A 17,916-nucleotide genomic window follows, 5' to 3' on the forward strand; every position below is an offset into this window, starting at 1 on the left:
TCTGTGCTTTCTGATGACATGTGCTTCTGATTGTTCTTCCTCGGAATCTTCGTCCCCTCCCAACACATGAAACGAAATGATGCAGTATTTATTGCAGCAGTGTCGGATTGAGATCATCCCCATCTCATCCTTCGCACGGATGTGCGTGGGATGGTCGGATGCATAGATCTGTTGATTGGACGGCTCTGACATCACGATGGATGCGTGATGGATGGATGGATGGATGGATGGAATGCATTCGTTCTGTCATCTCTATATATGTGTATACAACCAACAGCTACGGAGGCACTACGAAAACGTATCTGCTTTGGGAGGTGATGTCGTATGATAGTATCGCCTCTCCGTCACGTATAAGATGCGCTTCCGTCACCCAACGAGCCTAAATCACGTGACACCCACGCAACCTCGACAGTAGTAATAACAAGTCCACATACTGAATGCTTTAGTAAGCAGCAACATTACAACTTAGCCTTCCCAGAGAACAAACATTTGGAAGTTAGGAGGACATGATCAATTCTTCATGAAGCTTCGGGCATTGTCGTCACCCTGCATTGCTAAAGCAGTTTTAGACCATGGAGGAAGAAGCTCCTCGGCTTTACTTTTGACTGCAGATAGACACGCACCTCTTACGTTTACTCTTGAGAGAAGTAGAGGGGGAAGGGTTGCTCTGCCAGTTCCTCTTCCTTTGGTTGATGAACCAGTTGTTGATCTGCTTCAGTTGCAACCCTGTTTGCTGCACCAGTCGAGCCTTGTCATCTTCCTGAAGGATTCAAAGGGAATGTATCAGTTCAGTCGACTGCATCATCGTGTAGGGAACTTCGAGGTAGAAGATGACTGGAGTTGGTGTTGCGTACAGTAGGGTAAGGCCATTTGGAGTGGGACTGCCACCATGCTTTCAGAAGATTAGTAGTGTCTCCTGGCAGCTTCCCAGCTCTTCGCTTCCGTAGTATCTCTTCTCTGATGTCCATAAGCTTCTCTTTGTAGCCCTACGATGACACAACGCCATTGGCAACTTCACATGATGTATGGAGACAGCTACTGTGTGTGTGTGTGTTGTGTACCTGCTTCAGCTCATGCTTCAGCTCCTGCCTGACGCGTTCCATCAAGGAGCGCTCTCTCTCGGTGGGAAGACCAAACCCCATGTCCTCAGTTCCATCCAAACTTGCGTCGAACAGGGTGACGTCGCCGTCTTCTTCATCTTCCTCGTCATCGGACATGGTCGCGCCGGTCCCTTCACCTGGAGAGACACCTGCAGAGACAACGTAAACTACACTCAAACTTTTCCTCCGTATCCACACGAGATCAAGCGAAATAAAACAAGAAACAGAGACTACTAAAGCTAAGCTCTCTGATCAATTGATCATATCAGGAGTTCCAGAGCTGCTGATCACCGGTCAAGCTTTGCAGGTTCTGCTCAAGCTCCCAACAGGCCATCACCGCATCCATTGCGTGGACACGAACATGCTGCTGTAGTTGCTCCTTGAAGGAACAGAGCAACAACACATAGTTTGCCTGGTTGGAGAAAACATTAAGAATCAGTTGCAGCTCTAACATAAAGTCTACCTCAAATGTCAGGCATAAGTCCAAATTTAGCAAGACTCAAACTTAGGTTCAGAGATCTTTAATCTATAGGATTTTGCATCTACTCTCTCTCTCTCTCTGTTTCAAGAAACAGCGATGTAATCTGCTTGCTTTGACATCATTTGGTAAAGACATCTACAAGGAGATGATAAAAGATGCAGTAGAAGTACTGAAGCGATTACAGATTCCAAAAATGTTTTCCATTATATTTTTTTTATATAGATAGAAATGAGAAACAGTAGTGGATATTAAACGGGATATTCCATTTGGTTCAATTGTAATGGCCATACACGCTCATCTGTATTCGCTCATCAGTGACTGATACCCTCTCAATGTCTCCACCAACTGGGAAAGAGACTGTGGATGTACTACTTCTCACGGCTGCAAACTTTTACCAATCCCAATGGAGGGAAGGAGGTTGGTACATGATAAACCACCTCAAAGAGTACAAACCACTGAAAGAAAAAACATACTATATGGGTTGCTGATTATTAAGCAGATTTGCAAGAGAGAGAGAGAGAGAGAGATGACCATGAATTGATGGAGTTCCCTGTTGTCTGGGTTAGCACCGGCGGAGGAGGCGGCGGCGGCCGTGTACTTGGCGACGACGTGGTGGGACTGGGAGAGCTGGGCCTCGATCCTCGGCAGCTGGTCTACCGGCGTGGCGATCCGCAGGCACGCCACGTGGGCCGACAGCACCTGCTCGAACAAGGGGTGCCCCACAATCTTCGCCTTGCACCTGGCCCTCTCCGTCTCCCCCGCCGCCGATGCCTCCTCCTCCTCTCCTGCGCCACCATCTCCCGGCGACGAGGGGAGGAGGCACCCGCGCTGGCCGCCCTGCTGCTGCGGCACCGGGGGTGGCGGCATGACGTGCGAGAACTGGTGGTGGAGCTCCTCCATCATCCGTCACCGCCCCAACACCTCTCGCGGCGACGACGTCGAAGCAGCAAACTTGGGAGAGCGACGGGGACGAGTGGAGTCAAAGGAATCCAAGATAAATATAGATGTAACGAAAGCAGGCAAACTATGCCACCATTCCTATGCTAGGTCGGGCGAATCTCTCGATGACACCCCGTCAGGTTTCAGCGATGACACCAAATCCGACATCTTGTCGGCGGCCAACATCCTCTCTCTCTCTCTCTCTCTCCTCTCCTCTCCCACCGTAACACTGAAGAACTGAGAGACATAGTAGCATATATTTAACAGTAAACCACAGACTCATTCATGGGAAGGTTAGCGACATATCCTCTCTTTCTTCTCCGTCTTTCTCGGTCAATTGACTCCATTTCTGCAAAAAGTTGCTTGCATTTATTACCATGGTCTCGAAACAGATGGTCTCGAAGGCAGCGGTTCCACTCCATAGCACATCATTAAGGCATCCAGGTTCCACAATGCCAGTGACACTGCACTCCATAGCACATCATTAAGGCATCCAGGTTCCACAATGCCAGTGACACTGTAGTAGGTAGTTGCAGTTCAGCGCGTGCCGTGCCAAAGGGAAAAGGTTCTCTCCCACAGGCGCCTCGTATCTCGTGCGGAATGATCCACCTACCTGCGCCATCGGATCACCACCACCAGCTAAGTTTCCAAACGAGGACTGATGACCGTCAGTCTGAGAGAAGGGAGGGAAAAGAATGAGACACTGAAGGTGTTGGGGAATCAGCAGCCTTGTGGGCCTTAGGTTCATTTGGACGCAGTGGAATGAGGGATCGTTCATGACGAAGAGGACTACTGTGTTATGATGTCTGTGGTGGGAAGGAATGAACGAAAGGAAGCAGGGCAAATGGCTCTGCTTAAAGCATCTTTGGGTGCTCGGGGAGGACGGCTTCAAGTATTCTTCATGGATCTGAGCGAGTGTGGTCCAGAAGGTGGGCACCGTAGGAGATGGCCATGGCCTTCAGCGAGGATCTAATGGGTGAGACTGAGCTATCTCTGCAGTGGCCGAGACAGATTATTCCACCTTCTGCAAATGCTGTCAGATGTTCATTTGCCAGAGCGCATAAATTTACCGTTTAACATTAGTCAATGAGAGACGAAAAAGATAAATACGATAATTATATTTTTTATTTATTTTAATTCTTAATCAATATATGATTTAAGGATCAATCACATTTTTAAATACATATTGATTATATAATTTGAGTATAAATATATATTACTCCAATGAATAAAATCAATATCTTTCACCAAGGTTCGCCATACCGATGCGTACCGCCCGGTACGGGCGGTACGTACCGGTCCGAGAGGCGACCGGTACGCGGACCGCCCTATACCGGGCGGTACACCGAATTCAGTATATATCGGGCGGTAACGGTCGAAATTTCGACCGTTACCGCTCGGTACCATTCGGTAACGGTCGAAATCGACCGTTACCACACTGTAGTAGTGCTACAGTGCTCCAACGGTCAAATTGACCGTTGGAGCCCTTTCTCCTCCTATTTAAACTAATCTTCTCTCCCCTATTTCATTATACTCTCTTAAACTCTCTCTCAAACATTTCTTTTCTCTCATAAACTCTATAAAACAACGATTTGTGAATTCAATCGAGGTAAATTTGGAAAGATTAAGAGGAAGAACTTTCTAATCAAGAGGTATGAGTCAAACTGCTAGAGGAACTACCGATACCCAACGGTCACACTCGTCCGCCCAACGTGCAAAGGCAAAGGGGAAGGCAATAGCATCAGTTGCATCGTTGGAAAGAATCGAGTCGGGCGACGAGACACCTTCACAATCACATTCTCTTTCTCGTTCGGTCCAGAGACATGACAGCAACACGGACAGCAGTGCCTCAACAGATGATGGCGGTGATACCGGGCAGTCGTTGGTCTCGTCTGCACAACTTGAGGGTGGTGAATGGACTGAGGAGCAATATTTTACACATGCCACTCAAGATTCAGATCATGGAACTCGACAAGATATAACGAGCTGAAATACGAACCTCGAACAAGACTACCTCAAAGCCCGAAAAAGATATGTGATGCTATTTTTACCAAATTTACATTGATTTTGCTAAACTTATACTATTACTATATTTATTTGTAACTTGAAAACTCTATCCTAACTTTTTTTTTAATTTTCAGGTATTTTCGGAGGGATAAATCGGTGAAATCAGGTGTACCGAGCGGTACACCTCGGTATACCGCTCGGTACGCCGTACCGTACCGTACCGAGCCAGCGTCGAAACGCCGGTACGGTACGGTTCGGCGAACCTTACCTTTCACAACAAATTCATCATTTCTTCATACTATCACAGCTCCTCTTGTCTTAAGCAAGACTTTACCCCCTCTTTCTCCTCTTCTATCTAATCTCTACTGTGCTCAAGGATCGAGTCTTCACGTCCACAGTGAGCAGTTGTTGCCATCTCCTCTATCCCATCCTCACACTATACACATACCGCAACCATCCTCCTCTCTTGCTCCAACGAAACCTTCTTTAACCAAGAGGCCTTCTTCTCATATCGTAGCAGACGATCTATCCAGCACTCGTGTTTGCAGTAGCTAAAGTGACGAAATCTATCAACCTCAATCTTATTTGTCTCCTCGTTCTCCTTCTCCGACGATCGTGATCTATGACTTGCCTCTTGTACCTTGTTGTCACTACCAACGAGTTTGCTTCTCCAGTGATACGTAGATTTAACATGCCTCTTGCACCTTGTTGTCACCGTCGGTGATCGACAGATTTGCCACTACCACCAACCACAAGCGACTGCAATCGACGAATCATTCTCCTCCATCGATCATCATCTTGCTTCTTTCTGCTCACTAGACAACAAATACTCGCAACGATCCAATTGGTGCAAGATGCCAACTACCTATTCAATGATAGACAGTGTAGCATCCAACCACATCTGACATATATGTTTTCTTTCTCCTTCAACTCTATTCGCTCGGAAACAATGGTTCATTTACAGGACTCATATTTGTCAATACCGTAACTTTGATCCCTTTCAAACTCTCTAAAAGCAGCAACTATACATCTTAACAAACAAAATTCATTAATCTCCTTTTTGGATATAATCTATTTGACTATCAATGGCTCTATTAATTATCCACCAGAAAAAGATCCAAATACCTAAAGAACTCATCCCAATGATAAATCTAGATCATAAGTTATGGCTATGATAAATTCGTTTTATTCTACAAGCCATCCAAGCCTCAATTATTGGCTCCATAGCATCACTAATCTGTTCATGCAACATTATAGTAAAAACATAGTCCAAGTTATAAATAATATAAGAGAGAAGTGTTATTGTTAATTATATACAAAATCTAAAGGTTATTATAAATGACTTGACTTTAATAGATCATCTCCTGAATAATGAAAAAGTTATTGTTAATACTCTAGTGGTTTAGTAAACGAATATGAGAAACTAACGGTAGTAATTAGGGCATGTGATTCACCAATATCATTTAAAGAACTATATGACAAATTGATTGGTCATAAAATATATTTGAAACGAGAAGAAAAGATTATGTGACCAACAATCACAGCTCAATTCAATCAAAAAAAAAAAAAAACATAATTAAGATAACAAGAACTTCAATAAATCACCAAACAAGATGCCTCTTGAATATATAGGTAACACACGGAGACGTCATCCTCCATTACATTATTAAAATAACAACCATAGTGGTGACTTCAATTTAAACAACTTAGAAAATAACTTCAACTACAATTGTGGTTCTAACATCCTCATAATAACAAATAGTAAAAAGTTATCTGTCAGCTCTGTGATAAAATTGGATATGCAACAAAATTTTATCGATCTCGACCTAAGTTTATTTTTACACCCAATTGACTTCAAGCAAATATTATGACTACTATAATTGCTTATCCAAGCAATTAAATTATTAACTCTAATACTTTCCATCACATCACTTTTGATTTGTAGAACTTATCCCTTGACAATGACTATGGGAGCAATGATGACATCATCATTGGTGATGATAATAGAATCCATATTACTCATTCTAATTCTACAATACTTAATTCACACAAACATTTTTACACTTGATAATGCCTTGTGTGCACCTCATATTAAAAGGAATATTATTTTTTTCTCAATTTTATAAATAAAATAATATCTTTATTGAGTTCTTTTTAACTCGATTCTTGTAAAGAATCTGAGCACGAGGGCATCGTTGGTCCGAAGCCAAAATAAAAATAATATTTATGAGTTATCATCAACTTTATAAATCACTCAACCTATCTCTCTTGCTTTAGTTGTCGCTCTAATTGATGTGTGGCGTCCCCGCCTTGGTCATTAATTATTCTTCATTCAATAATAACTAATTTTTTATTACTCCCTTTTAACTTTCAAATCAAATAAAATTGTAACCTATTGTGATCTTGTGTTAGTAATAAAACTCATAAACTATCTTTTAAAATGTCTTCTTCAAACAACTTAAAATTATCTACACTAACATTTGAGACTCTATCCTAATTATTTCCTTTGATAATTTTAGACTTTATATCATTTCCATATATTACTTTACTAAATATACATAGCTATATCCTCTTAAATAAAAATATGAAGTCATCATAGTCTTTACTCATTTTAAAAATGTGATCAAGAAATTCTTTCAGATTACTATTAAGATAGCTTACTTTTATTGAGGAAGTGAATATCATGTGACAATAATGTACCTCTCATTATGTGATATACAATATCTTAAGTCACCATTATACACATCTCAACTAGTTAGTTTCATCGAACAAAAGCATGAATATATAGTTAAAATTGATCTCACTCTCTTATACTAAACCTATATTCAATTAACTTTTTGGTCAACAGTACTTTAAACTAAAGTCTATCTCATTAATTGAATACTTATCTCAATCCTACAATATCAATCACCATTTAAAAAATTATTTTTATAAAATTTTAAACATTCAAAAACTCAAAGTATTTAGTTATTTATGTTATTCCTTATTATATCCATATACTTCATATAAGTTAATACCAAGATTCAAGCCTTGTATCTTTATTGAGTACTCCCTTAAACATAATGCTTCTTGGTGCCATGATTCTCAAACTCAAATGGTTTTTATATCATGTCATATTATTTTTGTTAAGTCCATATTATCCTTCTAAATTCTTGCTTCTTCAGCAATACTAGCCACTACAATAACTATTGATTATTAGGTTTATATGAGTATACTTCAAACCCCATCGCACCTCTCATCACATCAATCAGTAGTTCTTCTTTGGACATGTATTAATTTATTACTTCAGTTTGGTAATATCTCGTCTCTTTATAATTTCATTATCTACCTCTCCACTAACTCACTTTATAATACCATATGAAGCAGCACCACAATTAATGTCTTTATTCTCTCCTTGGCTAAGTGACACCAAAGTTATCGACTTAATCAAGCATGTGTCACTAAATCTTCACTAATTCTCATTCCTTCAACATAATCTATTAATACCATAGAGCTCAGATGTCACATGACAATACGCTCTAAAATGATATCTTCAAACCACATCAAATCCTTAATTTTCATACTGTCACAAGTTTCCACTTGAGCCTATCGAACCAGCAATCATTACCTAGGTCCAAAAATCTTTACACTAACATAAAGCTATGTATGGGGAATATGATATCATATTCTATAATATCACATATACACTTATACCATCTTATCTCGCATAAAATATCATCAAGTATAAGTGGATATTTCAAATTAAGTGAAATCCGGATAAATTTATTGCTAGATACAAAGCACATCCAGTGGCCAAATGATTTTACCAAAAACCTAGTGTTGATTTTACAAAGACCTTTAGTCCAATTATTAAATCGATGATAATTTGACTCATCCTGAGTTTGACTACCTCTTAAATTAATGTCACATAGACTCTTGTATATCTCATCCCATACAAAATATCATCGGGTATAAGTGTATCTTTTAAATTAAGCGAAACTCAAATGGATCCATAGCAAGATATAAAGTATGTCTAGTGGCCAAATGGTTTCAATAAAGACATCGTGTTGATTTCATATAGACCTTTAGTTCAATTATTAAATTAATGACAATTCGACTCATCTTAAGTTTGGTTACCACTCAAGGTTTGCATAAATGTCAACTAGATGTTAACAATAGTTTTTTACCGGAGATCTTAACTGATAATATCGTTATGTAGTAACCCATTAACTTTATTTACTATCGTATTCAAATTATATTTGAAAACTATAAAAAGCTATTTAAGGACTTCACTAAACTCCAAGAGTAGCTCATTTTTTATTTCAGTCAGCTTTACCAACTCCAAGTCTAACACCTCTTTATTCGTAAGATAACAAAAGTGATATATTATATATCTACTAGTCTATATGGATGATATTATCATCACATATAATAATTCTATAGATTAAGCAATTCCTTGAGTAATTAGCAAATCGATTATACATCAAAGACATAAGAATCTTAAGCTATTTCCCGAGAGTAAAAGATATATATTCGAGATTTATTATCAAAGACGAATATGTAGAATACTAAAGAAATTGTCACCTCACTCTCCACTATTGAGCCACTTAAATTATATAATGATAGCCTACTACAGATCCCACACAATATCACAATATCACAAGTACTTGGTTCCTTGCAATATTTATCTCTCACATATTTAGACATTTTATTTGTAATTAATAAATAATCAGAATTCATGCATCGACCCTCCACTGCGTATTGGTCTATACTAAAATGTATCTACAGTATCTTAAAGAGACTCTCAATCATGATTTTTTTCTTTGTAAATATTTATCACTTCATCTTCATTCCATCGTCAATACTGGTTGGGTAGGCAACACTGATGCCAGAACATCTAAGTTAGCCGGCATTATCTACCTTGGAGCAAATCTTATCAGTTGAAATTCTAAGAAATAGAACACAATCGTAAGATCCACCATTGAAGTTGAATACTGAACCGTTGCCACTACTATTGTAGAACTCTGAATAAACTAATTTGCATGAACTTAGTATTACCTCCTAATTCACTCCTATAACATAATATGATAATGTCAGTACAATTTATCTATGCATTAACTCGATATTTTATTCATGCATAAAACATATTGTCATCAACTTTCACTTTGTGAAAGATCAAAATGTCAAACGTCAACTATGTGTTTCTCACGTTTGCACTTCTAACTATTTAGTGGACTTCATTACAAAACCTCTCGTTCGTAAGATATTTTAATTGCATCGATCCAAGATTCACATCGAAATTCAATATTACGAGGGCATAATAAAAGATTATAATAGAGACAAATATGAAATAATAATTTTACTTTTCTTATATATTTTAATTCTTAATCAATTTATAATTTAAGAATTAATCATAAATTTAAGTATCTTAATGAGAAGAACCTCTCCTTCAAAATCTAATTACTCCGATGAATAAAATTAATAACTTTCACACCAAATTACTCACTTCTTCACTTATCATAATACTAAACAAAAAATAATGTTTTAAACAGTGTTGTATACGATCTTTGTCTCTTTCTTTCACTGTTCCCAAGATCCCCTTGGCTGCTGCCTCTCGATCGCCATGTTCTTGTTCCTTGTCTCCAAGCTTCGTTAAACCCAAGGCCGGAGATATCTAAGCAATACATGCAGGTGAGCTTGGAGCAGCGACGCTAGATCGAGTATAAATGAAGCCATGATGCGACACAATCCAAGGTCGTCGAGCAAGTGCGAGTGCGGCCGGGCGGAGGAGGACGCGATGGCCGCCGGATCAGCTGAGAGACTACTGGGCTGCATCCCCGCCTCGAACTCGCACATCGAGCAGCGGCCCTACCACCGAGACTGCAAGTGCGCCTTGCATCACCTCAAGGACCGTGCCAAGGCTTGTCCACACAGCAGCATTATGATATCGTTCCTGGTTCGACGCTCATGGCACCGACATGGCATCAGCTCGGCAGCAAGCTTTGCGCATTCCACTCCTTTGCAAGCTGCCAGGGGCTTCTGTCGGCGGCGCACGGAGGAGGAAGATGGGTTCCATGTGAAGCAGTAGTAGCTTCTCGCTAAGCAACGAACATATTTCAATCTGCATGTCTACTTAAACCCATTAATTAGAATACTGCACTTCTGATGCCCATCGCAGTATGCTATTTCGAACGATGCTGCAACGCTGCAATCATGATCTTGCATTGGGGAAGAACCGATCATTTGCTTGATGTGATTAGTCCTCTTTGCCTGCTGTGTGCTCTGATTGATACAATAGATGATTGAGAAAATGACTTGCAGACTGGAGCATGATGTTTAATGGAATTCTACCACCTAATTAGGCGGCTGCAAGGTCAAGCTGTCATGTACAGGCCTTAGGAATTTGACCTAACACCAGCAAACAAAACATTGAATCAGGCATTACGAATAAGAGAATTATGCACAGATAACAAGTTAGGTAAGAACAATGTCAATGTCAATATTCATGGAGAAAAAAAGAATACTACAGTTTGGCCAATTAGATCGACTGTTCTTGTCTTCTCGAATGGGCGAACGTGGTGACTGCTCGTCCATGGAGGGGCTTGAAACTTAGTGATTGGTATCAGCTGAACATGTCAACAGCACATGTATGCATTATAAGCTTTTGACAAAGAATAGTATCGCCATGGATGACATTATTTCTCATGACAACCCCCACGTCGCATGTTATGAACTTGTCCTCAGGTTGCATGTAAAACCAGTGAGAGGAAGAAAGCTGTCGTATGATTCCATATGCTGCACTACCTAATCTAATTCTAAAACCTCCATTTTGGTTGTCGAAGTTTTCCAAGCAAACACAGAATAAAATACTCATTTTTATAAAATATATGTATAATTCTTACCATCATCATTAATGCTTGACATTGGCTACAGCCTTTAGCAGTGAATGATATTTCACTCTACGAGGTTTCATATGATAAACTTAAATTTATATGAATAAATATTATATATATATATATATATATATATAACAAGGAAATTAGATTAGACAGGATTGAACTCAGTCCATATTCAATGAGCAGATCGGATCGGTTCCCGGTTGGTCCGGATCTGATATAGATTAGACCAGATCAGATCAGACCAATCGACGGCACACTTTTTGATGCATGCACATGTTTCTGGCCGTAACATACAATCACATTATATATACACATATGCGGAGTTGCGGAAAGTCACATGGGCATTCTGGGAATTCGGACGCCCACAAGTCTTCATCTCCACCTCGACCGGGAACCCAACAAAGGAACTATAAAGACGCGTCGCCCTCTCCCTCCTTCTCAGATCTCCCTGCCCTCATCGTCTAGTTGAAGGCGCTTGCACACAGGTCAGATCTGTTCTCTGTTCTCTTCTAATCCATCCTTGTTTGATTTGTTTTCCTCTATGTTTTTCTATTTTGTTAAGATTTTTCCTTCAGATTTGATGCGCATTTGTACATCGAACTCCTAATGCCACGCAACGCTGAGATCTACTCTTTCTGATCCGGTTTCTGTCTGAATTCTCTCCAGATCTGTGAACAAAAGCCCATCTCCGATGGGTTTCGCTTCCGGATCCACCGCCAAGATGGGATTTTTCCGCAGATTTGGCCTCTGGTTGCTCTTCTCGTCCCTCGCGGACCTCCGTTCCGGCGACGGGTTCTACCTCCCTGGTAGCTACCCGCACGAGTACCAGGTCGGCGATGCCCTCTCGGTGAAGGTCAACTCGCTCACCTCCATCGAGACCGAGATGCCCTTCGGCTACTATAGCCTCCCCTTCTGCCGTCCCCAGGAGGGCATTAAGGACAGTGCCGAGAACCTCGGTGAGCTCCTGATGGGCGACCGCATCGAGAACTCCCCTTACCGCTTCAAGATGTTTACCAACGAGTCCGACGTCTTCCTCTGTGGATCCAAACCCCTCTCGTCCCAGGACTTCGATCTCCTCAAGAAGCGGATCGACGAGATGTACCAGGTTAATGTGATCCTGGACAACCTTCCGGCGATCCGGTACACGAAGAAGGACGACTACGTCCTCAGATGGACGGGGTACCCGGTCGGAGTCCGGGCTGGTGACGCCTACTACGTGTTCAATCACCTCAAGTTCACCGTTTTCGTGCACAAGTACGAGGACGCCAATGCGGCGAGGGTGGTCGGCAGCACTGGAGACGCCGCCGACGTGATCCAGACGACGGGCAAGTCGGGATCCGGCAAGCCTGGTTGGATGGTGGTCGGATTCGAGGTCGTGCCATGCAGCTTCCTGCACAACGCGGAATCGATCAAGAATGTGAAGATGTACGATAAGTATCCGGCCAAGATCCAGTGCGATCCTATCACCGTGGCCATGAAGCTGACCCAAAACCAGCCAATTGTCTTCACCTACGAGGTCGCCTTTGTCGAGAGCGACATCAAATGGCCGTCTCGATGGGATGCTTATCTGAAGATGGAAGGAGCCAAGGTTCATTGGTTCTCAATCCTCAATTCGCTAATGGTGATTGCATTTCTAGCTGGCATTGTTCTCGTGATCTTACTCAGAACTGTCCGGAGGGACCTCACCCGGTACGAAGAGCTCGATAAGGAGTCACAAGCACAGATGAATGAGGAGCTCTCTGGGTGGAAGCTTGTTGTCGGGGATGTCTTCAGGGCTCCAGACCATCCATTACTGCTCTGTGTGATGGTAGGTGATGGGGTGCAGATACTTGGCATGGCAATCGTGACCATCTTGTTCGCTGCGCTTGGATTCATGTCCCCTGCATCTCGTGGAACTCTCATCACGGGAATGCTGTTCTTCTACTTGATTCTTGGAATTGTGGCAGGGTACTTTGCCGTTAGGATTTGGAAGACAATCAAATGTGGGGATCACTCTGGTTGGGTTGGGGTCTCATGGCGTGTCGCTTGCTTCTTCCCGGGTATTGCCTTCTTGATCTTGACAACATTAAATTTCCTGTTGTGGGGCAGCCAGAGCACCGGGGCAATCCCAATTTCCTTGTTCATTGTGCTCCTCTTGCTCTGGTTCTGCATCTCGGTTCCACTTACTCTTACTGGTGGTTTCCTTGGTGCCAAGGCACCCCACATTGAGTACCCTGTCCGTACTAATCAAATCCCTCGCGAGATCCCTCCACAAAAGTATCCATCATGGTTGCTGGTCATTGGAGCTGGGACTCTACCCTTTGGTACCCTGTTCATTGAGCTTTTCTTCATAATGTCAAGCCTTTGGATGGGCCGAGTCTACTATGTTTTCGGCTTTCTCTTAGTTGTGTTGATTCTCCTCGTTATCGTGTGCGCTGAGGTTTCTCTAGTACTTACCTACATGCACATATGTGTGGAAGACTGGAAATGGTGGTGGAAATCATTCTTTGCTTCCGGCTCAGTGGCTCTATATATCTTCTTATACTCGGTGAACTACCTGGTATTTGATCTTAAGAGTTTAAGTGGCCCGGTCTCTGCCACCCTTTACCTTGGCTACTCACTCTTCATGGTCATTGCCATCATGCTTGCTACTGGTACAGTTGGATTCATTTCATCCTTCTGGTTTGTTCACTACCTCTTCTCATCTGTTAAACTAGATTGAGCTACATTGGCAGCAAGGGATTTTTAGCGAGGATGAACTTGAGTAATTAGCAGATCTGATACAAATTTGAAGAGCATAGAATCTTCTTCGATTTGTCTTCAATGGGAAGCTTGGAAAATCTATAGGGAAAATATTACCTTATATGCTTGTTCTTCTTAGTTGGTGATAAATGTAGCTGTTGCATTTTGTTACCTGCATTTTGGGAACTCTTCAATTTGTCGTAGAGTATATCTGTTGAATTATCAGTTCATTTACTTTGTCTCGTCTTTTTCTCTTTCATATGTTAAGCTGTAAACTTATTCAACTAATGCACCTTGTTTGAAGAATGAATACCATTTTGCTGCATCTAAATTTCTTAACTCCTGTAGTTCTTTACGTTTTGTATGTAGCATACAGATCTTTGAGCTCAGTAACTGCAAATCTTTAAAGCTCTTTTTTGTTTCATTTGTTCTACTGCACTGTCATTATGGTTGGTTCTTTTGTGAACTCTGTAGCATGAAGACCTCATCATGTTTGTCTTCTGCATTAGTATCATTCATTTGATAGCTTTTTTGCTGACTTATTCATATTCAGTACATCTTAGAAACCTGGCTGCTATTCCTAAACAAGTAAATGAAATGAAATGGCATTTTGTTTATTGTTTCCAAGAAGTTGCTTGTATTATAACTAGCCTTCACTATTCTCGGAGGTGACACTAATTGGAAAATGACAACAGTAAAGGATTCAAAGTTCCATCACTAAATAATAATTTTCAGATGGCTAAAAGAATTGGCAGTTTACACTGCATGATCTTGCAGTTTTAGAAAATTTTAGGTCTAAGCCTGCTATCCTTTCAGTGTTTTGATGTGGACTTGGGATATAAAACTCTGGAAGCATGACCATGTACAGATATCCAGATTCACAAAGCTTCGCGCTTCTATTCTTGATGGCCTGTATGGAGCATTCTACAGCAAGGACATTTTCTGCTCCTGTGGCTGAGACCTTTGAGTTCAGGTATGCATTCGAGCTTTGTGCTTCTGTTCTCTTTTCACGAGGGCTATTATCTGGATTAAACAACCCGATTGAGCCAGAAACACTGCATGCAGAATCCATAATTAATGCAACAAGTCGATGATCCAAGTTTGTCTTCATTCTGATTTCCTTTTGTCATATTGTGTTTGATCTCCGAAAGATCATGATCTGACTTTTTTGCTAGAACCTCTGGCCCTTTCATTTTTGCATGACTCTGGTGAAGCAGGCTCATTTCCTATCCCTCTATCATCCTTTTTTTCGACTAATAGAAGTTTTTCCTTTCTTTTTCTTCAGAAGGAAAACAACCCAATCGAACCTTTGAGTTCAGATGCCTGCTGCTGTCAGCAGCTACAGAACTTGTGGCATCAGCATTTTTCTGTTCCTCATAGGAAATCTGCAACATCAATTCTTTGGACATTTTGTATGCTGCTGCATGGTCCTAAATGCAATTGTTTGATGCCAATATAAACATACAACCCACACCTAATTCAAATGACCTAAATGGTAGAATGTAATTAGTCTGGAAATGTTTATCTCTTGGCAAAACTAGCTTTTATATAACTATTTATGAGAATTTTGTTGCTATTATCACCTTATTCAATCCTCATATATGTTTCTAAGTATGGACTCTGCAAGTTCTGAAGTTTATGACAGCTTCTGCCTACTAGTAAGGGTCAAGTATGTACGAGAAATTCTCTGGACAACCTAAGAGGTAAATAACTCCATTAAGCTGTTTATGATCAGCCTCATTGACATGACTACAAAGCATTAATATGTTACAGATTAATCTTGTAGTTCAAGACAAGAGCAAATTCATTATAAAATAACTATTTTTCTGTTTTTATAATCACAAAAGAAAGTGCATCTGGTATGGTATGAATATATAGTTCCATGCATCAAATAAATCTCATTGAAATGGAGTTATGCTCATTAAAACATGTAACAGTGAATAGTATGCAACAATATATTAATGTCAATGCAGTAGTTTGTTCTGTGATTGTTGTTCAAGAATATATTTATTCATACTTGTCACCACAACACATTCATTTGTTACAAATTTTCTGGTTACAGATTCTGTGTATGAATGTTTGGTGTTGGGTTTTGTATTCTTTGTGGTTGTCATTGTAAAAAAAAAAAAGTACAAAGATTGATAATGAATATATTAACGAACAGTCAACATTCGATATATAAGCGTCGAATGGAAGTTATGGTGGAAGGAGAGAGATCCAACTCATCCTTCCACGTTTGCCTCCGTAGATAAAAGTCTAGGGCATACTATTCGGGGTTGTCTCTTCTGTCTCCCATACGAACAAAATGTGGACATTGAAGCAATTATGGGTTGTATTCTTCAAGGCATTGTATAAAAGGTAATTTTTGATGTTTTATCGAGGAGCTCTCTTCCCAAAAATGAATACCCAATAAGTCCTCGGTAACTGACTTAAATGTCAGAGGGATCGAATTGTGAAATTTTTCTTGACATTGGTCTTAGTGTAGGTGGTGCCTCGAGAGCTTGATGCCTTCATCTTGGAGTCACTTTGTATTGAATCTTGGATTTTGATGATAAAACTAATTAATGAATTTATTAGGTACATTTTACACTATAAAACCAATTCAAGATTAGTAAACTACTTGTGATATCGCACATGACATATCTTTGAAGTCACACATGAAGGAACTGATAGTGTAAATGAATCTAAAATCAATTTTCTTATTTATAGTTATAAATTATTCAAAATAAAATCAAGCGAATCTCTTAGTGACATATATACCTGTTTTACAAATATTGTCAATAAATTAAAAGCTATTGGTAAAAATTATACTAATTTTAAATTTGTGAGCAAGATTTAAAGTTGGGATCAAAAATAACGATAATCTAAAAAATTACAGACTTAAATAATCTTCCTTTTGAAGAACTTATAGGATCATAATGACCTATGAAATGATATGCAAATTACATGAAAAAAAATAATAAATTATGCTTTAATGATTTTCAATAATAAGGTATTTGACTCTCCCGAAACTTTTTTCGATGAAATACTTGAAGTATTTCATAATTTATATGATGAATTTAAAATGGTTGGTAAAAAATAAAGCTTGCTAAAAAGGGATCATATCTCACTCGCTAATGAATTTGATACATTGAAAAATAAATATGACAATTATACGTCAATATCTTGTACTTCTTGCACTAAATGTGAAGATTTAGAATCATCTAATTTTAAACTTAAAAATAAGTTAGTTAAAAAATAACTAAAATTATATGTTTTGAAAAATATAAAGAATATCTTACTTGTCATGAATGAACAACTAGAATATTACTGGAGTCTACTGATAATAATGATGTAATATAATCACTTAAAAAGGAAAATATATTTCTATGATAAATAGTAAAAAAATTTAAAATGTAAAATATCTTTTAATGTGATTCTTGCTAAGCAAGATTGTGTATTTAGAAAAAAAGTATTAGTTTCACAAGTAGTAGCATACATTGAAAGCCAATTAAATTTATAAAAGGAGTCACACTATATATTCCTCCTAAAGCTAAATGCAACTTTTATGGAAAGTTTGGTCATTATGTTTACACATGCTCTTTTAAGAAATATAATCATCTTAAATTAGTTTGAGTTCCTAAATGAATCATAAATAATTTGAAGTTAAAAGGAAAAAAAGATAGATCTAACCATGAAGGACCCAAAATTAAATGGGTACCTAGAACAAACATCTTTTTTTTTTTTTTTATAGATATATCTCTAAACAAGAGCTAGGAGTAAAAGATGCATAATAAATATTCAAAGCATA

The 17,916-nt window shown here is 39.5% G+C and overlaps 2 protein-coding genes across 2 annotated transcripts; one reads left to right on the plus strand and one right to left on the minus strand.

The window, feature by feature from the left end:
- Window positions 1–418: 418 nt before the first annotated feature.
- LOC103984340 (homeobox protein knotted-1-like 13) lies at window positions 419–3,490 on the minus strand. The gene is made up of 6 exons (XM_065107306.1): window positions 2,113–3,490; window positions 1,392–1,512; window positions 1,062–1,249; window positions 855–986; window positions 624–760; window positions 419–546 (listed from the first exon to the last, which is right to left on the minus strand). The coding sequence occupies exons 1-6, from the start codon at window positions 2,482–2,484 to the stop codon at window positions 519–521; spliced, it is 978 nt and encodes a 325-aa protein (XP_064963378.1). The 5' UTR covers window positions 2,485–3,490; the 3' UTR covers window positions 419–518.
- Window positions 3,491–11,751: 8,261 nt separating this feature from the next.
- LOC103983921 (transmembrane 9 superfamily member 11) lies at window positions 11,752–14,451 on the plus strand. Its single transcript, XM_009401274.3, has 2 exons — window positions 11,752–11,890; window positions 12,072–14,451. Exon 2 carries the CDS (start codon window positions 12,097–12,099, stop codon window positions 14,104–14,106), a length of 2,010 nt encoding a protein of 669 aa, XP_009399549.2. The 5' UTR covers window positions 11,752–11,890; window positions 12,072–12,096; the 3' UTR covers window positions 14,107–14,451.
- The last annotated feature ends 3,465 nt before the right edge of the window (window positions 14,452–17,916 follow it).

Source organism: Musa acuminata, chromosome BXJ2-5 (genome assembly GCF_036884655.1).
Source record: "Musa acuminata AAA Group cultivar baxijiao chromosome BXJ2-5, Cavendish_Baxijiao_AAA, whole genome shotgun sequence".
In the NCBI taxonomy this organism is placed as follows: Eukaryota; Viridiplantae; Streptophyta; class Magnoliopsida; order Zingiberales; family Musaceae; genus Musa; species Musa acuminata.

What these genes read in the sequence shown, in the direction of transcription:
- LOC103984340 (XM_065107306.1), bottom strand. Translation starts at nt 2,484, where the DNA reads ATGATGGAGGAGCTCCACCACCAGTTCTCGCACGTCATGCCGCCACCC. An exon ending in TGAAGCATGAGCTGAAGCAG is followed by an intron (nt 987 to 1,061) that starts GTACACAACACA and finishes GTGTCATCGTAG; the next exon opens with GGCTACAAAGAGAAGCTTAT. An exon ending in CTCAAGAGTAAACGTAAGAG is followed by an intron (nt 547 to 623) that starts GTGCGTGTCTAT and finishes TTAGCAATGCAG; the next exon opens with GGTGACGACAATGCCCGAAG.
- LOC103983921 (XM_009401274.3), top strand. Translation starts at nt 12,097, where the DNA reads ATGGGTTTCGCTTCCGGATCCACCGCCAAGATGGGATTTTTCCGCAGA.